The 25,673-nt window shown below is 43.6% G+C and overlaps 1 protein-coding gene and 1 long non-coding RNA gene across 2 annotated transcripts in view; one reads left to right on the top strand and one right to left on the bottom strand.

Moving 5' to 3' along the window:
* LOC115010698 (nuclear receptor coactivator 3-like) overlaps positions 1–25,673 on the top strand; it is a 43,189-nt gene that overhangs the window by 1,244 nt on the left and 16,272 nt on the right. The window contains 3 exon segments of the mRNA XM_029435413.1: positions 16,101–16,188; positions 22,826–22,937; positions 24,000–24,157. Coding sequence (XP_029291273.1) covers positions 22,846–22,937; positions 24,000–24,157 — 250 coding nt within the window. The 5' untranslated portion in view covers positions 16,101–16,188; positions 22,826–22,845.
* Positions 3,746–5,211, bottom strand: LOC115010728 (uncharacterized). Its single transcript, XR_003832515.1, has 3 exons — positions 4,857–5,211; positions 4,557–4,617; positions 3,746–3,996 (listed from the first exon to the last, which is right to left on the bottom strand). It is a non-coding gene; the product is annotated as an uncharacterized LOC115010728 (long non-coding RNA).

Genomic DNA, 25,673 nt, shown 5'->3' with positions numbered 1-25,673 from the left:
AATTCAGCTACAAAGACATGTTAACCCATCATAATGTTAGAATTCGGCCTGTTCTTCACGTTTTACTGATGCTTTGAGTTTTTTGGCGGTGCCCCCTTTGTTTACATTCGCATCACCGATTGTACTTTAAACTATGGTGAATGTCTGTCTACTCTAATGAAAGCAGCTTACTTAGGTCTGTGGGATACTACAGTAAACTCACATGTATGGTTGAAACGCATGCACGCTGTATGTGTTACCTGAAAACCGTTCTCCTCTCACATGTCGGTGACAGGCCTCCTGTAAATGCCTCGTGGAGAGTACGTGTTAGCCAAGCACAATCTCTCCCTATCTTAACAGGGCTAAAAATAACACCATCTCCACACTAGACTTACACAGAGAAAAGGAGGGAGGGAGAACACAAAGAGGGAGAAGGTGGGGATGAGAGGGAGGCAGAGTGAGAAAACAACAATCAAAGCGAGAGAAAGGGGAGAGTCGACGCACGGAGGAGGAGCAGAGGTGCAGGGAGGAAAAGAAAACAAGTCATTAATAATTTACCTGGAGGACACTTCTAGTTCGACCTTTAGTTCTGGTCAGTGGTGTTCAGCAAAGAACAAAGTGTTATATAGTGTTGGGGAACTCTTTCACATGATCTGACTCTTACCGTGTACCGTGTGCCCACAGCGCAGGCGTCCAGGTGTGCTTAGCGGGTCTTCAGACCCAAAATATCACCGTGATAAAAATGTAGAGAAATTGGTACCAGAGGGACAATAACATATTATTCAGGAAGGAAGATTTAAGTAAAAGATTCTGCAATTATACCGTTTTTGGAAGTTATCCTGACAAAGACTTAATATAATATCCTCCTTTGAGGTAAACGGTAAGGGTAACCTGCTACACGTTAAACAGTAAACTACCAGGAATGTGTGCTCTTGAGAGTTGAACAAGGTCAACTGGGTTTCTAAAGAAAACCCCACCATCTTTGTTCCTGTGTTCTGGTCTGTAAGGTCAAGTTGTAGAAATACACCATCATGGACGACGAGTAAAGCACCGAGAAGCCTTTTTGACATTGTCCTGGATTCATCCTTTCTTTTTAGTTTTCGATCACATCAGTTCTGTCACATGTTGTATCTGTACTATGTTGTTTATCCTGTACACACGACATCTATTGCACGTCTGTGCGTCCTGGGAGAGGGATCCCTCCTCAGTTGCTCTCCCTAAGGTTTCTTCCATTGTTTCCCCTTTAATTATGGGGTTTCTTTTAGGAAGCTTTTCTATGTGCGGTGCGAGGGTCTAAGGACAGAGGGTGTCGTAACCTGTACAGTCTGTAAAGCACACTGAGACAAATGTATAATGTGTGATATTGGGCTATATAAAAACATTTGATTTGATTCATACCACTTCCAGTGATCGATAAGTAAGCGCTTTGGTTTACATTATGTGTCGACCATTTCATAGCTTCCTTTTGGATGTGTGCTTACGATCTGGCACCTGGTCGCTACGTTTTTTTTTTAAAAAGAGGTTGACGCCCAGAAACCTGAACAAGGTTGCAAACTTACTTTTTTGTCCCCTGGCCAAATGGCTAGTGAATGTTCAAATGAGATTTTAAGGAGAGACTGTTTTCCCATTTATACATGAATGCTTGTTATTCCTCTCGATGACCGCAGCATATACTCTTCCTTCAGACTTTTAGTCGTTAGAAACCTTTTAATTACTCATTTGTTTCAAGAGACCTTTTTAGCCCTTTTTTTTTAGCCTGTTTAAAACATTGTTAACAGTAATGAACTTCATTATGACAAAGCAGAGCAAAGGTGTGTAAAACAGGAGCGAAAGTTGAAATGAAATCACTGAACTTTGAACTCTGACCTTTTGAGTGAAGACTTTCTGCTCTGTCCAAAAACAACAGCATGTATTGCGTTGCACAAGAAACTCACGTGTAGCACATGTTTAGAATCGTGCCCGTTTCTCTGTCTCACCTTGAGTTAACTCTCGTATGGCACCACATGCACACACATTTAGAAAGTTTGAACCAGGACACTTGTTACAAAGCTAACATGCTTACAAGTCATCACCAATTGTTGTATTTGCTTTGCTACTCTAAGTATTCTATCGCTTTTAGCTTTTGGCAGCTCGTAACACGGAAGCGCACGCATAATTAATTTGTGACCGCTCTGCATTTAACCTTTGTCCTTGAATGCACACTTCAGCTGCACAAGAACAGTAATATAGCCGGAGGGGTTGGGTAACTTATTGCTGTGTGATTTATGGTTCTATGACAAACACTGTGCGGAGCGTGTTTTGTTTTTGAGCACTTTTTTAGAGTTTGTATTTACCAACAAAACAAATCGAGGTCCTGGCTAAAGGTTAGGGACACGGTGATGCGGATTTCTTTGCTTCTCCTGCACAAAAGAAAGTGTTCTGGTTTTAGTGCCACAGGGGAGGGGGGGGGGGGGTTGTGGAATTTCAAGCAGCAGAATAATAGGCAATGCGTGTTTTGCAGATTGTTAAAGTCTCCATATTTTTGCAGCAGAAATTCAATAACTTCAGTGAATTAATGTTTTAACTCGCATGTCTTTGAAACAAACTTGGAAAAACTTGCACATTCACACATTGGACTTTTTCTTAAAACCAGGAAGTTGCTATTCACCCGCCTGAATTTAACTAAGACCACAAAACAGCTACTCTGTCCTAACCTAAGAGCTGGTGAAGAACATTAGAAAAGGAGAGAGAATGAAGCATTGAGAGAAAGATGGATGAAACCCCACCTAGAGAGAGAGATGTGAGGTGATCTGTTTACATGAGGCAATAAAAGTGTTTTAATGACTGAAGGTTGTAAAAAGATAAATTCTTCACTTGTTGGTTGGCTGTCGGTAGCTGGAGTTTTATCCAATTACTTTTTGGCAATGTTTGCATCATTGAATACATCTGTTGGGTATATTGAGTGAAATGTCTTCACAACAAGCTACACAATTGAGTAATTTATTCAATTTGTTGAATAACATTTTCATCATCATTTAAGTAATTTCATGAGGAAAAGAAGCCAAACGTAGTCCGTTTCCAGTTTCTCAAATGTGAGCATATGCTGCTTTTCTTTGTTTTATATGAATATCGTTGGGCTTTGGACATGTTTGGACATGTTTGGTTTGGCAAAACAAGCTATTTAAAGACAACCCTGATGGGAATTTTCACTTTTACTACTAGAAACAGCAATTTCAGCTGCACTACTTTTGTAATCCAGTTTTTTGTGTTATAATATAATGTTCATGTGGCCTATAGAGAACATTTAGTTGGATTCTCTTAGTGCTGCAGTTGTCTTTCCTTAAAGTCAAGACTTTTTCTATAAAGGTTGAAAGCTGGTGGTGTTCTATATCTTTGTTATTTCCAGCAAGTCACATTAAAATAAACACAATTTAAACAACAAGGCTAAATACTGTCCTAAAACCGCTGTGATTTCTTAAAGATATTCAAACCGGAGTAAATGCTGTATTTGTTGAGGACTATTTTCAGCTGAGGATTTGGTGCTCTAATGTGAGTCTACAGCAGCAGGACGCTGTGTGTGTGTGGGATTGGCTGAAAATAAACTTAAGCGCCCTTGTTTATGGTAATGAAGCAACACGTCACTCAATTCAACAATCCAAGTCATTAGTGGGTTTTTAAAATAGTTTTTGAACAATAAGGGAACTCTATGGCACCGACGAATAAGTTATATCAGGCATTTGGATACACAAACAACACTTCATACATTCATTGTTAGTTTGATGGCATTTATTGACGGGACGAAACAATATAGGATATCACCAGACTTGTCCTTTTCAAGTGCAGTTGATTGTATCAGACATGTTTTATTTCTGGGTGGAGAGATAGATGGAAACGCAGCATCTGTGAAGAGAAAGTCAGCTACAGGTGGAAGGTGGCTATACATCACGTCGCATCTCGTAGTGTGCTCCGTCCACACTTCATCTTGTGATATTCTTCACAGCCTGCTGCTCTCATGAGGATGTGTGTTCGTGTGTGTGCCTTATTATCGCAGTCAGGTAGATGGAGGAGGAGGAGGAGGAGGAGGGTGGGGGCAGTTGTGCGGTTGATGTGGGGAGAAAAGAACAACAGGGAGTTTCTTCTGTGAATGTTAATTAATCAAATACGGACACACACACACACACACACACACACACACACACAGGCAGTGATGAAGAAGCTATAGAAAACACACACACTTCTACATACCCGGCCTTGTCTCCCTACAAGAAGCTTGAATCCATTCTACTTACCGTCGCCAGCCATGCCGACTCTGCTCGCTCTATTTGTAGAGCAGCCCCTCCCCTCTCTGATGCTATGATCTAACTGCAGCCTCCTCCCCCTTCATAGACACACACTCTTTCCACGCTCACATGCCTGCACTCACACAAACACACACACACACACACACACACAGTGCTTATACACCCACCATTCAGCACACTGCGGGGCATGTCTCCGCACTTGATCTGTGAGTATTTATGTGTATGTTGTTTTGATAAAGTGACGCTAACATGGACTGTGGACTCGTGTGTCGGTGCACTGGCGTCCATTGTTCATACCCGAGGAGATCCTGTTGATCTTGTGGATTTCAACCCACATCCCGTCTAGGTGGCATCTGTTCTGGAAAGCAGAGGAAAAGTACAGAAATGCAAAAATAAGTAAATAAATAAAGCGTCCTATTTTTCATCCCCCTTGTCACTATCCCCTTAGATCAACAACAACTGGGTTTTGTGTTTTTGTCCTCTGTCATGAAGGACAAATAAACATGCAGGGGGGGGGGGGGGGGACGTCTGCTTAGAAAAAGGTGGGAATAAAAAAAACAAGTTAGAAAGAGGAAAAAACAAGAAGCAGAGACGAACTTCAGATCTTTACAGTCAAATTCTCAGAGTGGGTCAAAGTTCCCCCAGCAGCCGGAGACGTGTTCTGATTGGCTGTGGAAAGGTGAAATTAAAACCACGGTAAACTTTTGACCTCACTGGAACTGGGAGAGGAACGCCCATCGCTGTAGCGAGATCGAGCTTCTTCTTCCTCCTCCTCCTCCTCCTCGCTGCTCTCCCACCAACACACCCCTCACTCTCTCACTTTCTCTCTGTCTCGCCCCTTCATTCTCCATTAGTCTGTCATTCTTTCATGTTTTGCTCTCTTTCAGTCCAAACCATCTCTTCGTTCCACCCCCCTTCACTATCTCCAGCTCTCCTTTGCTGTATCTCTTCCCCCCGATGAATTTGTGCCTTGCTGCATATAGCCTGATGAGACTGAGGGAGGCACAGAGCAGGATAGAGCTGGGGGAAGGGTATAGAGAGGGAGGAGACAGCCAGAGAGGGGGGATGGGAGTAGAGACTGAAGGAGAGGAGCAGAAGAAGAAGACACGGGGAGAGAAGGGCAAGAGGCAGGAGGAATGCAGCCTTCTTGACTGTGTGCTGCACAAACTGCTCCCTGTTGTAGAGGAAGAAAATCTAAAGAGGAGTGAATGTATAAATAGACATGTAACTGTGGCTCAGACTAAGATCTACTGAGCGGCAGGGCGGGGAGAGCCCATTTTTACTGCTAATGGTTTCTCTCATTACACATCAAACGGCTAGGGGGGGGGGGAGTGTGTTTATGCGTGTGTGTGTGTGTGCGGAGTGGGCCGATATTAAATGATTTCATGAGCCAACTAAAAGAGCAGCCCTCTCGCTTGCCGCTCTGATGCCGCATGCATGCACGCAGACACGGGCTTGCAGTTGCAATTGGCTATTAGCAATTTCCTAACCACACAGTGTGGGGGGAGTACTGTCTCCTGTAATTGTTGCTGCTGCTCACAATCTGGTGGAGATGTCTGGAGCCGATCCCAAGTATCGGTATTGGGGCCGATCCAGGCTTATTTTAACGGATAGGTCTTGACTAAACTAAAGTGAAATATTATTTGGGTTCACCGTACGGTGACGTGAGTAACGATTTATTGCGATTTTCGATTAATCTGCAGATTATTTTCTCGATTAATCGTTCTATGAAATGTCAGTAAATAAAGAAAAATGTCCATATCGGTTTCTTAAAGTCCAAGATGATGTCTTTATACGTCTTGTTTTGTCTCTCCAAAAACAAACATTCAGTTTAATATGATTTTAAAAGAGAGAAACACAGAAAAACTGCATTTTCTGCCATCTTTTCACAAAAACATTACTTCAATGAAAGTGTCAGATTAAGTAATCGACAGCTGTTATTTCAGTTTATTTGATCCATTTTAGGTAAATGAAAGTATTGGATCGAACTTGACCTCCCTGGAATCTAGTAAGGATGTAGAAGTTATTTTATTGTCTTCCCGCTCTTGTGCGTCACACGTGCATGTGTAAACAAAGCCTCGATGCCAGTCATCAACGAGATGCCACAGACAGAGGGTCGTCAGTTTTCAGATTTTAATGCGATTTGAAATAATCCTTTTTGGTTTGGATTAAGCTCTGCGATAAGTGCTGCGGGGAAAGGTGTGGAGGAGAGACGAGAGCCAGAGCCAGAGCCGGTCGTCTGCGATGAGAGGAAGCGGGAGGAGAGAGAAGGATGAGATTTTTCTTCTTCTTTGCTTTCTCTGCCAGTCAAAAAAAAAAAAACTGAGTTAAGAAAGAGAGGAGGCTGTAGATGTTATTGAGTTAACAAGAAAGAGAGGGAGGGGAGAGCCTGACTCGATAGACGAGTGGATGAGGGCTGCGCTGTGGCGCTCTGCTCCTGCTGCACAGTGGGCACCATATGGTCTCATAATGTATAGAGCACACATCAAGATTGCCCTGCCTCCAAAAACCTTTTCTTCTCCCCCTAAAGCCAGCCAATTACGCCACTCAAGACAAAATAACAAACCCACATTCACCATGCATCCCATTAGGTAAGGAGCACCCCACTGACAAGCACCCTGCACCATCTTCCAGATAAGAGGCACCCCCAACAAACATTAGGGTATACACATACACACACGCATAAACACATGCACACGCACAAGCACGCAAAAACAAACACCGTTAGATAAGGGCCCCACCCCCCCCTCTGATGGGAAAGACGATTGATACAGATAGAAAAAAAAAAAGACTTCTCAAGATGCCGCTCTGCTGCTTAGCTTCTTCCACTTTAAATATTTAAAGCAACCATGGTATGTGTTTTTTCCCCATTGTGTTATCATGGAGTTGTTGATTTTCTCTTATGTTAATGCAAATATGCCGAGCGCTCGGAGCAGTAGAGCACAGAGGCGAACGAGCGGATCCCCAAACGTACGGTTGATGTGTGCTGACAGTGATGTGCGTGCAAGTGAATGCAAGTTGATTTTTGATTGGGGAATATTGTGTGTAAGGAGGGATTGCTTTCTCCTGCACGCTGTCATCTAGTTTCAAGGTGTGTCGGCTGCTCTGTGACCGTGTTTGTTTGTGGGTGGTTATGCATGTTGCCATGCAGTTTCCCTGCCTCTCCGGCATGTGCTTTTGTCTGTGGGAGTGATGGATGTCAGGCAGGCAGCTAATGTGATTTAGATGCTCCACCAGGAGTGTGTGTGCGTGTTTGTGTGTGCATGCGTGCGTATCCCATCCACGTGTGTGTGTGTGTGTGTGTGTGTGTGTGTGCAGCTGAATCTGCAGTGTATGTTTGTGTGCCTACCTCCCACCCTCCTCCCTTCTTTTTCTTTCTTCTTCCTCCACCCCTCCCACCCCCCATAATTTTTTTCCCTGTGCTGTGCAGTTTTTGGACTCTGTGCAAATAAATAGAGGGAGGCGGGAGGGAGGAAGGGTGTGTGGGGGTGTTGATGTGGTGAATCTGCTCCCTCACTGTCACCGTGGAGAAGAAAAGCATGAGGGAAGAGGAACGCAGAGGTGGAGGAGAAGATGGTGTTCTCTCGCTGAGACTGCACTGATGGGGGTATTGTGAGCCATATTATGTCCCACTAAAGACAGTCTCACAGCTTACACACTCGCTCATCATCATCACACACACGCATCAGCAGAAGAAGTGCTCTTCCTCATGGCACCTCAAACAGTTAAGATCTTGAGTTTTATCTGCATTGCAAAAACACCTTTACCCTAACATACTGTTCTTTCACACTGACTCCACCCACCTTTTTAATTCATTTTCTACCTTTTATTTACCTTTTTTATATCAACCTTTCAATCTTACAACAGTGTCACCCACAAACTTATAGATTATTTACGTTGGTTAGTATAATATTTAACAAGCATTTAATTGGTTTGTGTTTAAAAGAAAATGTGCATATGAGGATTTTACAGTCACTATTAACTACTGCAGTAAAAAGTACAATCTTTACCTCTAAAACTCATTGGAGTTGGATAAAATGTACTTACGTGCTGTACTTGAGTAAATGGCTCCATACTGTACATATCTGTGCTCAGCCAATTAAACAACAAATGTATTTTCTGAGGTCGTCTTAGTTTACACGATGGTGTTTCATTATAGGATTTATTTCTCTGTATTTGGTCATCTTCATCATATTTCCATCTCGTTTTAATTTAATCTTTTATTGGATGTAATATTTAGATTACTTAAATGTTGAGCAGCTGGTTGTCAGACCCTAAGAATGAAAAAGTAAAGACCTTGAGACGCACCATGTGTCTTCTGTCTCAGTCATACAGGAAGTATTTTAACCGTAGCGGAAGGCGAGATGCATATCTCTTCACCAGTAGCCTCAGTAGCCCACAATGCAGTGCAGTGGAAGCCCACCCATCTAATGCTGTTTACACGTGTTGTGAAAGATTACATGCACTTTCAGCAATTACTTACTGCTGTACAAATGTGTACAACAAGACATATTTGTATTGTTTTTGGCACTTTTCACACAAAAAGGCAGTTCAAAGTGCTCGACATAAATATGCAAAACATTCAAAACAAATGCAAATAGTGCAGTTTGTTAAATTTCCCTTAACAAAGCAACCTTTACTTTAAAGATGGACACGTTTTAAGACTTATACTAATAATAAAATAACAGTTAAAGTGCTTCTGCTACATTAGAAATCTTTTTGAGCACAACAAAACTAAAACGAACAAAAACTCAAGATGCACAGAGAAGTAACAATAAGCTACATATATTTTTGAGTAGGGGGGGGGGGCATCACCTTGAGTATCTCCTGGTTTCATGTATGTAGACTTGGCATGCTAAACTACACAGTAACTACAATAATGAAAGCCTATATGGCCTCATTGTGTCTGTGCTTTTCCCTCATTTTTAATTCATTTCTCAACCGGTAACTAAAAGCAGGTGTCAACTGTGTTTCTGCATTTCTTTCTTTCCCCCCCATGAGGCCTGTAACTAGGTAATTTACTCTTTGTGATGACAAGAATGTTTTAAGCATTTACCAAAGCTCCAGTCATTCATCGCTCTTAGACATGACAGCCTTGCCTCTCGCTTCATTGTTAATTACCTCACAGAAATGTTCCTCTGTGTTATGATAATGTATAGCTCCTGCATAATGGATGGATTAAAATGAGCCGTTTTTATTTAACCCAGTTCTCTGCTTAACTTAGCAGGCATGTTAGTGTGTGAGTTTGATGCTCTCAAAACACTCTCTGCACACGTTCTGCCCCTGAGATTTCTTCACACCTCGAGTCCACGTGTGGCAGTTTTCTTACCTGGTTCAGCTGACGGAGACGTGTGTGTGGTTTACTGTCTTTATCTTATCAGGGCTGTTTGTTTGCGCAGCAACATTTCTGTCATCACTTCACACACAAGCAAGCGTCCATCCCTTCGTATAGTCTCTCCGCACACGTGTTCGGCACGTCCCGGGTTCACGTGAAGTAGCAGGAGCTGTTGTTGATAACGTGCACTTCTGTGCTTGTCGAGGTTTGACGGAAATGTAACATTACAAGTTCAGCAAAGCTTTTTTTAATGACCCCTGCCATCCCTCATTTACCGTGATACTGCGCAGCTCAGGTTAAAGGTGAATGTTCATGAAGCTAAGAGGGAGACTCTCATCTGTTGCATGATGACGCAAAACCAAAACATTCATTTACTGCACACACAAACAGTGTCAACATTAACCTTGTTAAACTCTGCACTTTTACTGCAGGTTGTGAAGCGTTTTACAAAGAGAAATAAGCAATGCATTTTACGTGGATCATATTACTGACGGGCAACAGATTAATGGAAAACCTGATTTAATGAATGTATCAAATGCAGATGCTTCCACACAGGGTGCAAGAGGTCTCTGAAGCTGTTGTCGTGGCTTTTGGACAACTAATGTCGATTTTATTTTTTATATATGTCCCCCACTATCAGCATTAGGACACTACAAAGTGTCCCCAATGCAAGAAAATGGTGGAGCTGAAGAATCCCACGATGTGACGTGGAGCGGTGTTTCCTCCCGCAAGGCCTTTATTTCTGTTTCAGGACACCTCAGAATAAGTTATAGTACTGGAATTAGGGTTAGGGGTTTGCTTGAATCCTTTAATTTGAATAAAACGATAAGATCATGACGATGTGACTCTGCTGAAAGTCGATACAGTTTCCCAGCTGTAGTTAACACAGTTCAATAATAAATGCTAGTTCAATAACAGTGAAATCTAGCCACGCTAGCGGCTCTGTGAGGTTGTACTTTGGCACAGCGGTGCTTTGAACTAAATGTCACTGCATGTTAATTCATGTTAATATGCTGACATTAGCAATGTTAACATGCTAATTTTCCACATAGTTTAGTGTGTTAGCATGCTACAATGTAGCAATAACCACAGCTGAGGATACGGGGATTAGTTTTGAAGCTATTGCTTCATCAACCAAAGAATTGCACAATGTTTTCACCTGATGATGGCGCTATATGGAAAGTGAGGGGACGATTCATCCAGAGTGAAACGTGTCTGCACTAAATTGAATGGCTACCAAACCTATCGAGTAGTTGTCAAGATATTTCAGTCTGGACCAAAGTGTGGGACTGTCAGACGCACAAAGATGCAAAATAACTTTTAGATCTTGTTCACAAGCCTTGTCTGTCCCCTGTTGCATTTCCACTGTTGTAAGTAAATTAAAAATCATGTCTAAATCCTAATCCTAATCCTATATTTCCCATATTTGACCAAGTAAATGGAGTAAATGATCTTTACAGGCTCACAAAGCCACAGATAACCTCAGTCTGGTAGCAACATTTTTGTCTTGGCAATAACGAAGTTACTAAGGAGAAAGAATATAAACTGAAACAAAGTAGTGTTGTGGGCTCGCGGTGCGTTTGCACAGTGACCCCCCCCCTCACTTTTTGATCTTACAGTATGTAAGATGTTGCACTGTAAAGTCATTTTAAAGTGGCCTTGAGCTGTTATTACAAAAACCTAATACAATATTGCTTCTTTAATTTCTTTCTGAGAGTTTAGTTTGCTGCTTGTGTGACTGCAGATTCATTGTTGTGTTCTTTTTACGCTGTGAGAGTTTGGTTTCCTCTACCGTCTTGGAAAGGATGACTCATGCAAACGCCAGTTTCCTTTTTTGAATATGTAAATGCATGTTTGATGACAGCCTACAGAAGACACACCCTGGATGGCTGGATGATAGTTTTAGACCTGCCTGGCCTATTTCTGCCGTGAGCCAGGCGCTTTCCCTCTGCTTTTCTCTACCCCCCCCCCCCCCCCCCCCCTCTTATCCCTCTCTGAAGTGTGAAGTTTGAAGCAGCAGGCTTGTGTGCTATGATAGCAATAATTGGTCTAAAGATGGAAAGTTCAGGCTCACTTTGTCTTTGTTTGTTAACGATGAAGCAATTTGTTTTCAGAGTGTTTTTTCATTTGTTTTAAGCAAGGCTAGTTAAGAACAATACAAAATCAAAGTTCTGTTTAACAGCAAAGAAAAGGGGGTTGAGATAATGATGGGGACAGTGAGAGACTGGCACTTGTTGTCAGAGTTGAAAAGCAGCGCTCCGTCTTGTACGACTTTTTTTTTTCTTTCTGAGCGGGGTAGCTGAGAATGGCTCCCCTCTTTGGTACCCCCTCATCTGAGGAGGCGAGCTTTGGACTTTGGAGTTCTTTTATTAGCCTCTATGGTCTGATTTGTTTAAGAGGAGGCAAGGTGCCAAGACGTGGCTTGGCTCCCATTTTGCTCCAGTGTTAGTGCTGGATTTGTTGGTGGGGGGCAGGGGGCAAAACTAAAGCAGTTACACACACACACACACACACACAATTACGCACAATGTACTTTTATGCCTTCTTTACTGTGCCGTTGTGAATGCTGCCCAGCGCACATCATTTTCCTTATTCACAGTCGTTACAGAAGACGGACACATGGAGAGGAAAATCCTGTTATGAAAAAAGAGAGACAGTAAGAAGAAGGGGGTGAAGAGATGGACGAGATTAAAGCTCACAAAGAAACTAGTGGATGTTCTTGAATTTCATTTGCCTATCTATCAGTCGCCTGAAGATGGTTCTTAAAGGCGCAGATCCTTTTGGCTGGACATGAAAGCTTTTTTTTTTTTTTTTTTTAAAGTAAATGATAATAAAGTTTAATTTGGCGTACACGGGGGCTGGTTTTTGTTAGCCGGGTCCATTTTATATTTTATTCCCAACAAATTCATTCAACAAATCTCTTATCAAATCTCTTCTCTCTCCTTTTGTTATTAGCAAAGAACAAGCAACTTTAACTGGATTTGTTTTGAGGCAGATACTGATATCGATATTTGGGGTTCTGATAAATCTGATAACAATTTTGAACAAACAATCTTGATATGGATTTCTAGACTCAGACTCAGACTGTGTACACTAATGGAGACTAATTGGCCATTTCTGTACTGCAATGTCTCGTTACTTATTGGTCGACATATTCAATGATACAATATATCTGCAATAAGCTAATATCGGTCTATCTTTGAGTTTTAGTTATTTATAACTTTACCTAATTGCAAATGAACCTGAAAACCTGATCAGATTTGAAAGGATATTAATTCAAAAAGAAGATTTGATCCTGGATTCCCAAGTGTCGTATTTGGTTTTGGTTGCATCGGTGTGCAGACCTTTTCTTGTCACCCTGCAATAAATTTTTGCGCAACATCTGTTGAACACCAATCTCGTATAAAAGGCAGCACATTTTTGTTCACCGTTGTCATTTCTTTTGTAGTTACCTTCACAGATCCTCTCGGTTCATAGTAACCAAAACCTGACCCGGGACCCTAGCCAAGTCCAAATTAAGTTTTGTTCAGAACAACATCAAAAGCACATGAAAAACAGCAGTCCTCTCATTCATTTGCTGCGATGCCATCTGGCCCGGCGCTGCCTTCGCCAAGCACACATTCCTGGTAATTTTACTTTGTATCATAAACGCCACATTTCAACTGTTTTCCTCACCGCAAAGAAATCTGAAATGTTTGCTCAGTGATGACTTTACCAGAGTTTGGTAAAATCCTGCCTCGTAGTGTTATAAGCCTTCGAAAGTCATAGATTTCTATCTCTAACTGGACTTGGAGCCTTTATTGTTTTTTGTCCTGTTCTGTCGCTGCAGGTATCAAGTCTCTGTGTCAGATTATGCAATACCTGAATGGATTCTGAGAAACATTACACACAGACAAATGGACTTTGTTACCAAAAGAAAGATGTTGTCTCTCTCACAGTTTTCCACGTGGCTCTTTACCATCTTTATCTCATCAGGGCCGTTTCTCGGCTGTGACACTTATCGCTAAACACACGAGCTGACAAAGTGTCCTTTCCTTCGTATTCTGTTTCTGCTGTCACATTCAGATTAACACACTTTATAATACAATAGCTCAATGAAGATGCAGTAATCGCACTGCTTTGCTGTATATGTTGACGGTCAGTGTAGATCAGCGTCCATGAAGGAAGGAAACTGGAGCCCCGGTAAATGAGTCGATACAGTTTAAAGGTTTCTGTATTTGACGGGTATTATCATGATTGTTGACACTTCATCCCTTTGAACTATGCATGCTTTTGTATTGTTTTTGGCTGCTGCACTGGCAAATCAAGTTGAATGCCAACTATCAGCTTTAACAGAGGTCTGACAATCCCTCATTTTAGGTGAGCAACTTGAGGGCAAAGAGGCCCAGTAAACATGATCAGCAGTTAGTTCTGCAATATGGTAACGTGGAAAGAGGAAGAAATCTCTCAAACGTCACAACAAACTGACCACCGAGTTAAATCGACTTCAGCGTTGTTCATGCTTTTACGACGTTGGAATGCAGAATTGTCATTGAGATGAGATCTCTTCCACTTCCACCGGCTCCTCTCTACTGTTGCTGATAAACTGAGCAGTTCAAGTTCATGAAGTTAATGTCTTCTGTATGAGCACCCACAGTAAAATGTGAACTCTGGCTGCATCTTTATTGCAAGTGTTGCTTTAACAAGAGGAAGAGGCTGCGGTGTAAGATATTTATTGTGTTGCTGAAGTGCATCGAGCGCACAAACATTCATAAAGTAAAAGGTTGTTTAGCTCTCTGGTGTCGAGTAATTGAAGAGCACAACAGACGTGTGTTGAGAGGACTGTAAAAAGGCCTCTGCGACTGCGAGCTTAACATTTCTCCGTAGACTCAACCTCTGCATCTTAAGATCATTCACAGTGCTTTTATATTCAAGGCTTCACGCCGGTGTGAGCAGCGCCACATGCCGCTAACTACCATTTTTATTCACTCTGGTTTGCTCGGCTATGTCAAAGTGAGCACAAAGAGCATGATGATGGTACTGAAGGCTCTCTTGTTCCGTCTCGTCCATAGAGAGGAGAACTACTTCCTTTATTTTTTATCCTCAACTTTTGCACAAAAAAAAAATGGAGTCAGTAAGTCTTTGCCACAGCTGAGCCATAAACTGTTCCTGCTTAAACAATCGTTCTCTGGCTCTATTTCTCTCCCCTTTCAATTAATAGGAAACACATCGGTGGAAGGAGAGTCTTTGTTGGTGTGTGAGATGTCCATACATCACCTAAACTAGAGCACCCACCTCCCCTCCTCCTCCTGGACACACACACACACACACACACACACACACACACACACCCCCGACAGCCTCCATCTGCTCCCAATCATGGGTGCAGCCAGCGGTCAGGTCGCTGACGGTGAATGGTACACACACACGCACACACACACATGTACAACATAGGTACGCTGGACATGAGGTCAGCCATACAAACACACACATGTTGGCATGTCCAGATATTTGGTTGTAAACGTGCACTCTGTCATGGCACACACGCATGCCGGTAATAAAAACGAAAGTAACCGCACGCACGCACGCACGCACGCACGCACGCACGCACGCACGCACGCACGCACGCACGCACGCACGCACGCACGCAGTGACAGATGAACATGAGACATCCTGGTGGCGTGCTTCACTGATGACAGGGTGTCATGGAAACGCCCAGCGTTCTCCATGGTTACCCACTCTTTATCCCCAAGGGATACACTCTTATGATTGTTCAGACAGAACACTTGAGCTACTACAACAACTCCGTGTGGCCAAAACACACACACACACACACAAACACACACACACACACACACACTGTTTCTTATCAGGATCTAAATGGACACAAATTAGCCTATTATGTGCTTTTGTGATTAGAGCGGTGATTTAGCCTCATAGTCTGTTTTCGTAATCTTGCTCAGAGTCCACAAAGCATGAGAGATATTTGCCAATAAAGGCTTGACGTTTAAATCTAGTCGTATGGATCAGGACTGTGCATTTAGTGGAAAAGCACTTTATTTTACGTTTTATAGTTGGAGCGAATTGGCTGAATTGTGGATCACATGCTGTTGCTGCTTTCAGGTTTCAATGGTTTGGCTTCCTGTAAAACTTGTCTCAACATCCCTTTTCGTGTGTGTGTTTGTGTCTCTGTGTGTGTCTCTGTGTGTGTCTCTGTGTGTGTGTGTGTGTGTGTGTTGTGTGTGTGTGTGTGTGTGTGTGTGCGCGGCCGCTCTGGCTGTGGGAGCGTTCTATGTGTTAATGCAAATGCAAAGCCACGGTGTGTTTTCTCTGTACGCGTGCACCCGTAATGAAGACAAAAGCACATAGCGAAGGCACACCTCCCTCCTGCTCATTAAGCTGTTAATGCCGCTTCCTGTGCGTGTGTCTTCAGGCCGCTGATTAATAATGCTGCTTGTTATTCATTAATATCACCATAATGAACATGCACGGTTGAGCATAAACTTTAAACATTTTTTCCCCTCCAGACTCCATTGACCAGCCCACATAGGACCACAACCCCAGAGTGAGTGGAGGGGGGATCTGATCGTCCATCATCTCGTGCGCCGTCACAAGGTGGGCTAACATCCCTTATGGTTGGCATGGTAACGGCCTGCTGGGTTTAGGTTGAGCGGTTTGCCAGAGACAATTTCTTGTTGTTGCCACATTCTTGCAACATCCTCCTGACCTGAACGCTGAAACGCAGAGCATAGTTTGTGTTCTCTAAAGCAAATGTTTTGTGTTTGAGGTTTGCATTTTGGAAGGTGGAAGAGTTTTGGAACCAAAGAGAGTCGAGCAGATGATTTTCAGGCAGATGAGAAAAGGAAGAGTGGGAAGACATCAGGGAGACAGAAGGAGAAATCAAATTATTCTTTGTGCTCTACCTGCCACAAAGGCTGAAAGAGAGCATTTATCTTTTACCCCCGTCTGCAGGTGACTGCAACACACACACACACACACGCATAAATGTTCCCGGGCTAAACCAAACCACACTTTCTCTTTCGTTCACGTGCAGTCTCACACCTGGTTTTGCAGACAGATAGCAGGATTGATTGTGTGCAAAGAGAGGAGGCAGAGTCCAGTTCCAGGCAGAGATACTGGACATGAACAGGTAAAACAACTACAGAGGATGAAGATGAGGAAGGGGCAGGAGGCTCCTGGAAAGTAAAGAGTCCATGTTTGTCATAGATAATGTTAGGTGACTGGCAGGTGGCTCACTTCTGAGCCTTGGATAGGCATGAAAGCGTCTTTGAATAAAAAGTCTCTTAATACCTGCTTAATACATGTTAACAGGAACAGTGGCTTGATTAGGCGATCGACTGAATCTGTAGCAACTTGATCATCGAATAATAAATCAAAAAAGAATCAGAAAAATAATCCCGAAATCTTTTCTACTGGGTTAGAACAATTTAAAATCAGATCAGACGGCGAACTGGCAGCCAGGTTATTCTTCATCCTCATAAAGCTGTGAAGACTGGTTTGTCTGAGTACTCCAATCCAAGCAGCTCTTGTCATGTCACTGGTGTGAGTTTACATGGCGAGACGAGGGCCGTGTGCCTCTGTTTTGTCAACAGAGATTATGAAACAGCGGCTGGCAGGCAGGTAGGCGGGGGCGGCAACTGCAGGGCTATTTGAATCACCCAGCCTGAGCACGGCCGCCCTGCTAACTCAGTCACCCTCCCTCCCCCTTCATGTTTCTCCCTTCCTTTGCCTTCTCCTGCCTTTTTGTCGCAAAAACAACCAGCAACCCTGCCTGGACCGCCCTGCCTTTTACGTTCTTATCCTCCCCCCTAAAAAAGAAAAAATGCCAACGCTCATCAAACCAACACACAGGAAGTTTGATGACAGCGAGTGCCACAGTTCTGCCATCTCAGCGTTTTAGAGAGGAATAAATTAAATGAATGCTGTTTTACACGGGGAACTACAAAACCTTCTTAGTTCATCTTGCACGTGCAACAAAAGCCATACGAGTTTAAGTTTGACCCTGAATGAAGCTGTAACATTGACTGAACCATCTCTGATGTCGCTTTCACAGAAATAAACCTGCCTGCGTGCAGACGAAGCACAACGCAGATTAAAGACATGTTGGCTTGTGTCTGTTCTTGCCAATGCTTCCCGTGCACTCGTCGTCTGCCCTCAGTAACTCTTTCTGACACGTTCTTATTTGTTGCATTGGGCTTTTTTTTTTTCAGCTGTGACTCACTCTGTAGTGGGAAGTCTGTCGTCTCTCCACTTTGCCATCCAAAACCTCCTTCTTCTTTTGTTTTTAGAGGTTGTTCATCCATTAATATTCTGCTCCCCTAGAGTCCATGAGTTTGACTCACCAGTGTTTTTGAAGTACTGCTTCTCTTATTGCTTTTTATTTTTATTGTGTACACTGAAGTATAGGAACAAGCACATTCAAAGAGTGAAAAAGTACCATTAGGTGCAAAGTCATAGATCTAAAGGATGTCTAGAATTACAGTATATATAAAGTTATGTCGGGTAAACTCACAGCTGTCTGCAAAACTTTCTCCCTCCTACCAAAAACTAATAACGGAACTAATTTGGTGTTCAAATTTTAGAAAACAAATGTTATCTGATTGATATCCATGAAATGAATAGTCAATATTGAAAGTTGAATCCACCAACTGCACAAGCTTTTCAGGTGTATTGTTAGAAACAATAACATTCATTTGAAGACTTAATTATATTCCACTGTAATAAAACATTTTGCGATATTTTCACATATAACTGAAACAAAACCACAAACCTAGAGCCTAAAATGTCACACGTGTCTAATTTATTCAAAACAAACAACATAAGCATTTTACTGGAAATGCATATTATCCAGTAAAATGCTTTACATACGTCTGAGGTAAGGATCAAAAACACCTGAATCTGATTGACAAAAAGCCGTCACTTCAACAGATAAATGAGGTCAGCAATGTGACATATTCCTTATCTGTAAATGGGTTTAGATAAACATTGATATGTCCTGTATGCAAGAGGAAACTGTGACCTGATTGTGGTGCTAGCAGGAAGGTCAAGGTGTCAACAAGAAGTCCTCTGGGAACCATGAATATCTACAGTAAGCGTCACAGAGACCTGGCCTTCAGTGTTCAAGGTACTTAGTCACGGTTATAGGGATAGTTTGGACTTTTTAAAGAGGGGTTGTATGAGGTACTTATCCATCGTCACACGGTAGATGGCGGTCGACACGGCCCCAGTTTGGAGAGACGGAGTTGCGGCACGGAAGCGAAACGGTGTACTGCTGTCGACGGGGGCAGCCGTCAGGTAGCCCTTTCCGACGGGGAACTGAAGTTGTTATATCCATCTATGCTCTCTCCAAAGCCACCAGACTCCATCCACAATAATACAGACTGACCGATCGAGGCAGTGGTACACCAGCAACCTCCGTGGTCTGCAAGGTAAAATTACAGTTTTTGCCAAAGGAGTCTGGTGGCTTTGAAGAGAGCATGGATTCATTTCCTCTTCTGAAAGGTCTGACAGCAAGGTAAAGCAGTGAAAGTATTCTTAGTATAGCGTACACGTAAACTGATATGGATTTCTTTTAGGTGGCTAAAATAAATGTTTCTGCTGCCCCCGTCCACAGCAGTACATTGTTTTATTTTTAAGGCAGTACTCCTGTCCTTTACCTCATACAACCCTTCACTTCACTTCAAAACTATACCTTTTAAGGGGATGTTTATTTGTCCTGAAGCATATGACCTTAACTGAGATTGTATTGCATGCTTTCTACTTTATGAGGTGAACTGTTTCCTCTGGTTTGGCTATAAAGTCTGTGCTGCCCGGTGAGCATTGCCCCCACTGGGCTTCAGGCTCCAGGGTCACTGGCAGGCTGCTGCCCTGTGGCAGAGCTTAGGGAGTTTAACTTCACTTCAGGTGATGCCACAGCACTGTTGACCCGCGTGATCCTCCTTTGACACCCGTCTAACGACCCGGAAAATATGTGGGTCAGCTGTCAGCGTGAAGGCCGTGATCCCTTGAAATCACTCGGGTCAAGATCAGAGTTGAGAACCGGGTCAAAGTTTAGTGTGAAAGATCCAGAGCTGTTTGCCTGCATGGGTACACTCACCTGTTTGTGTAGGCAAGAGAACAGAAGACTCTCTACAGGCGGCTCAGTCAGCTGGGAGCTAAAGTCTTGTTCTTGTTTGTTTCTCCGGCCGAGCCACAAGCAGCTGCTGCTTAATAAGCACTCTGATTAACAGTTTCCCACTATTACTGCTGGTCCTGATTAATGCCTTTGAGTCATCTTCAACTATATGATTTAGTCTGTGGACTTAAATGAACATGCAGCTGATCAGGCGTCATACGGCCTGGGGAACATGTTTGTTTCTGTCTAACTCTTAGCTACGATTTCCACTGGATTTCCTCTTTAATGTCTCTACCTCAATTCTCGTTATGCTCTTTGTTATCATGCTAGGTGGGCTTCCAACTGAGCAGGGAACATTTTAAGTACAAAAAAAAGGTGCAGGAGAATCAAAGCGTCAACTGTGATATTCTGAAGGAGAGAATATCAATGGAGCGTCTGTAAGGGCCTGGTTGAGCTGAAAAGAGAGCTTGTACAATGATATTCATACAGGTGTATGGTGACACTTTGCTGCTCTAACTCCATTCCCCACCACACCCTCCTCCTGCTTATGAGCTACGGTTTGGGTATTGTTGATTTAACTAATATTTAATGTTCATGCATGTGTTGTTAAGGAGGAATTTCTTCTCCAGCAGAGTCCTTGTTGATCAGTCTTTTCTCACGGCTGTAACTGGAACCATCTGCTATTAATGGTCAATTCCTAGTATTTGTTTATGTATTGATACAAGGAATACATGTGTTTTATATTTTCTTGAATCAATCTGCTCTCATTGTTGACATATTTATGCTTTCGTTGGTTTTTATCATCCATTTTTACTTTTTATTTTTATATCTTTTCAACATTTTCTTAACAACCTTTCCATCTCAGCCAAGACCTTTTTTAATTTCCAGATGTTCCATTCAAATGCTCTTAATAATGCTCTAATTCAAAATGTGCCTTAACCCAGGTGCAGAGAACTGTTTTTTGCTCTGTCTGCACTCTCATCTACGGCACTTCCCTCTTTCTACCTTAAATTGCCATCTTCATGCCCATCTCTCTTCCCCCACTTGCTGCCCTCCATACTGCCATCAGCCCTCTCCCATTTCCCTCTTTACGTGTCTCATTCCCACTGCCCCCTGCTGCTATATTGTACCCACCGCAGCCCCGCTGCCTCTCTGCCACCAGACCCCACACTGCCTGTGGCGTGTAATTGACTTTCTCCCTGCACTGGAAAAGCAGGCGGCTCGCGCCAGGCTGGAGGTGACCCATTTCCCTGGGGCATTCAGCAGCCTCCTAATCAACCATTCTCTGGGGCCGCCTCATTCACTCCGCAATTAGAGCAACTCCCCCTTTGAGAACTCCATCAATAGGCTGCCAGGCTGGCGGGCGGGCTGGATCGTCTGAGGAGCAAAGACGGAGTTTCACTCAAACACTTTGCTTTGGCTCTTCGAGTTCTGAACCCCTCGACTTTGTACCGCCCCCTCTCTGCTTTATGCCTCCTCTGCTCCTCGACTCCCTCGTGGTATGTTTCATCAGACAACAGCAAGCGGGGGTTTTGTCTAACGATGAGCAGCAGACAGGGGAGGCAGGTAGACGGGAGGATAGGCACGAAGAGACGCAGGTAGGCAATCAGGCAAAGGCAACGAGACTGTCAGACAGACAGACAGTCAGATGGGAGGTACTCAAGGGAGAGATTAAAAGAGAAAACTCAAAGCGGGAGGGATTGAGCAAGAGAATCGGCGTCTTCAGAGCGTCTCTTGCTTTAGTAGACGATTCATAAGTATTCCCCGTTGTTGTCTTGCAAGGGAATACACTTGTGTTTCACCTGGTCTTGAAGACGTGCATGAAAAGCAAGCCCCTACATTGATTCTGTCTCAGAAGAAGGTGTGTTCGCTGCTTGTTTCAGCCGGAGCCAAGAGCGTACGACTGAAGTTAAGAATGGTCTCTATCCAAGAACAAAAAAAGAACGATCAGATGTTTTCATGAACTGCTCTGATCCCACAAGAAGGAGCATGAGATGATGGTGCACAGTGATTAAATAACAGGCCGGCATCTCTCCCCTGCCGTTGGCCTGATTTGCTATGCAGGCAGTGCTCTGGTCAGAGGATAACCATGTAATCAATGGAATGAAAAAGCTGCCCTGGCTGTGAAGGTTAAGAGGGGTACTGGAAGCTTTCAGCCCACTCTGTGTGCCACACATGCATTCAAAACACACACCAGACAGTCTGAATGTTACATCTCCTCCTCTATTTCCTCCCCCTCTCACCTGTTCCCCTTTACTCCTGTCTTTCTTTGACATGCCTTTATCTCTCTTTCTCCCAGCTCCCTCCTACCGCCTCCTCCTCTTTTCGCTCTGATTCCCTCCTTCTGTTTTTTTTTTTCCTCTGCATTTTCTCTGTCTCCGACTATATTTGTGCTCTCTCTCTTTCGCCCCTTCATTTACTTTCCTCTCTTCCCTCCCTCCTACCTTTCCCCAGTGTCAGCTGCTGTCACTGTGGCAAAGAAAGTGACCAATCAGAGCTCACTTCACAGCATCAGCTTCTCCCTCCCTCACTTATTTCTTCCCTCCTCCTCCTCCTCTTCTTCGCATCCTTTCGTCCCATCTGCCTCTCTTCCCTACAACCTTTATCAGCTCACTTCCTGGAGACGAAATGTGATGCATTATAGGAGACAGACGGCTGTCTAACGGGGTTAGTTGTGCAGTATGGCTTATTGTCAGAGACACTGCTAATCCTGTGTGTGGGTGCACCATATGAGCTGATGAACTCATACTTACACACACAGACGCATGCACAAACAAACACACACAACCTCACATGCTTTCTGAGGAGTAGGAGGAGGCAGACGAGACATGTTTATGTACGTCAGTCTCTGCCAGGAGAATATGATTTGCATGATATAAGCATATTTTTGCTCTGCTGTGTACTGTGTTTTTGCGCTGTATCCACTTTACATGCTGCCTCTGTATTGGTTATTTTTTGCTGAGTTCAAAAGGACACTTCCCATGACTTCTTCCCTTCGCAATTACGTTTATAATAAGAGCTAAAGGGCCAAAAAGATGTAATCCCTCCTCTGTCTGTATTAAAGACTTATTTACACCTGCGTATGTGTATGCATGTGTGTGTGCTCCTTCTTCTCAGGTGTGTGATATGTGTACACGATGAGCGGACTGGGGGAGAACTCCATGGAGCCTCTGAACTCAGAAAACCGGAAACGCAAGCTCTCCACTTGTGAAACGCCTGGTTTGGGGTGAGTGTGTCTGATCAGCACAAGAGAGGGCGAAATGCAAGAAAGTGGGCTACTGGGTCAGTGGCTTCTGGATGGCCGGGCCATGCGTCTCCTTTGTGTGCTGCGTTGAGAAAGAGCCTAAATGTATGAAGATATTGTTCATAGTTTTGGTAGAAAAAGCACTTATTTTGCACCATGATTTGAAAGAATTGCTTTCTTTTATTTTTTAACGTAGTAAAAGTCTAATAGAGTTTAAAATGAAGTACATCCAACACTGCTTCTGCAACTATCAACGTTTCTCCTGTACTTGCAAATAAAGAAACCAAAAATGAATAAGCTCACCAATTAACACATTATACGTCGTTTGTTTAATCCATACAGAAACCAATGTGGAAAATGTACTATTTCTTTGTATGTGCAGTGACTTCCTGGAGTCTTTTCTTCAACGTGAGTTCGCTAGACAACCAACAGAGGCTCCAGCAAGTCACTGCACCCGGCCAAAAAAATAATCCAGCACGTAAACGCCTCGCAAACACCACAACTTGTCACCAAGCTAGCTCTTTCCCCCGTCTTTATGCTAAACTAAGCTATCCGGCTGCCGACTCATATTGAGCGTACAGACTCAATACTGGCGTTAATCAATACTTTAAAAATAAAATGTATTATCATTATTACTCCATACTGTCCAGTTACCACGATCAGTAAAAGACTCGAACATAATGTGCTCCCACTACAATGAAAACTTCTACTGGAATTATTTTTGCTGAACAAACTCTTAAAATGAATTCTACCCAAAAAGCAATCAGGTCAAGTCACATATCGCACCAAGGTTTTTGACATGGGGTTTAACAAGGGTGGACAGGTTGCCGAGACTGCTGGTAATCGATTTGATGGAGTCAGGGAGCCGAATAGGACAACTTCCGACTTGCTTTCATTCAGCTGTAGGAATCAGTTGCTATACTTTTTCAAACAAACTGTTATCCATGTAAATTGCATCCACTCTTCATTGGTTTCAAATGTAGAAGCGGCACTGACGCAGTAGCGTTAGCGTAGCTTTTAACTTTGCATATTGCCCTCTGCAGGTGCTGACAGGAAGCGACGGGAGCAGGAGAGCAAATACATAGAGGAGCTGGCAGAGCTGATCTCCGCCAACCTCAGCGACATCGACAATTTTAACGTGAAACCAGACAAATGTGCCATCCTCAAAGAAACGGTGCGCCAGATTCGCCAGATCAAAGAGCAAGGTGAGTGGACGTAGTTTGTCTGAAATCACTGAGAGCTACTAAGAGCTCGAGCCGGACAGGTGAACTGCAAGTCAGATGGACCGTGTGTAGGAAACATTGGGATAGGTGATGAGGAGAGTGAGAAAGCTGGACACACACGCACACACACACACACACACACACACACGTGACTCCTCAGTGCCCAGGTGCAAGGACGAATCAGTCATTCATCTCCCACAAATTTCACAGCCTCAAATGTTTATGTTTGGGTGGAAACATTGGCAATTGTGTGTGTGTGTGTGTGTGTGTGTGTGTGTGGCATGCACAGCTGTGTGCTGCCCTCGCCAGGGGCCGTTTAATTGGACGTTTGCAGGTAATCACATGCCCATTCATTCTGCTGAACTGCCAAATTATTAGTTCTGTTACAGCTGCCAGTTGTCATACTTCTGTCTCCATTATGCAGCGGTCATTTCCATAGAGAACAATTCAAAAAGCTTCAGGCTGCGATTCTTGCTTTGCAGTAAAGACATATTTGAACACTTACATTCAGACCTGTGTGTCAGTATAACGTAGAGTTTCACGAGATCAGGGGTGAATTTTGTTCTCGTGTCTCTGCTCGGCTCTGTCAGCGTCTGCCACCTCGACAGGAAGGGGAAGAGGCTACAGCTGGCCCTGACTGGCTGCTGACACGTTGCCATAGTTACAGGAAGTGAAGACAGAAATGACACGGGCGTTTAGACTCGTCTCTCGCTCTCTACCTGTTCCTCTTCTCACTTTCAGTTGCTCTTTCTGCAAGCCTTTATATTTGCTCTTTTCTCCATCAATAATTCCTGTTTTGTCATCTCACTTTGATTGTATGTACTCTACTCTTGCGTCTTCCTCCTGTTCTGCTTCATTGTCGTCGTCGTCCCCCCCCCCCCCCCCACCTCACCCTCATCTGTATTGCAGCACAATGAGTTGCAGCATCTTTAGGTTTGCTCCCAGCATCTTAAGATATTGAGTGAACTGATGGAGTGCAGCCTCTCTCTTTCTGTCTCACGCTCACTCTGTTTATGTCTCATTCTCTTCCCTTCAGTCCTTCTCTACCTAACTTCACAGTGCCTGGATGTAGGCAGCAATGGCTTTTTTTTTTTTTTTTCTTTGTGTGGGTATCTGTGCCCCTTGGGAGCTAATCAGATATAATGATTCCTGTAGCCGAGCAGCCCCCGCCTCTTTCTCAGACCAAGCCCTGCATTAATACAACAACCCAAATGCCAGCCGTCTTCTGTCAGCGTCGTCTGCGTCCACATCCCTCTGGTTCAGCTCCGGTCCTTCCTGTCTCGCTCTCTTTATCTGTCTGTCTTTCTTTCTCTCTCTCTCAGCCTCAGCCCCTCCATTAATTCAGGTGCCTCAGTTCCTGCCCCTGCACCATTACAGCTTCCACAGCCTCTTTAGCTCTCTCCCGCGCTCTCTCTCTCTCAGCCCCAGCCTACCAGACAGTCCCTCAGAGTCTGACACTGAATATAAAGCAAGAGGACGGCTGCTACCTGCTCCACAT

Source organism: Cottoperca gobio, chromosome 7 (assembly GCF_900634415.1).
Source record: "Cottoperca gobio chromosome 7, fCotGob3.1, whole genome shotgun sequence".
Taxonomy (NCBI): domain Eukaryota; kingdom Metazoa; phylum Chordata; class Actinopteri; order Perciformes; family Bovichtidae; genus Cottoperca; species Cottoperca gobio.
This window is presented reverse-complemented; position numbering and strand designations above follow the sequence as displayed.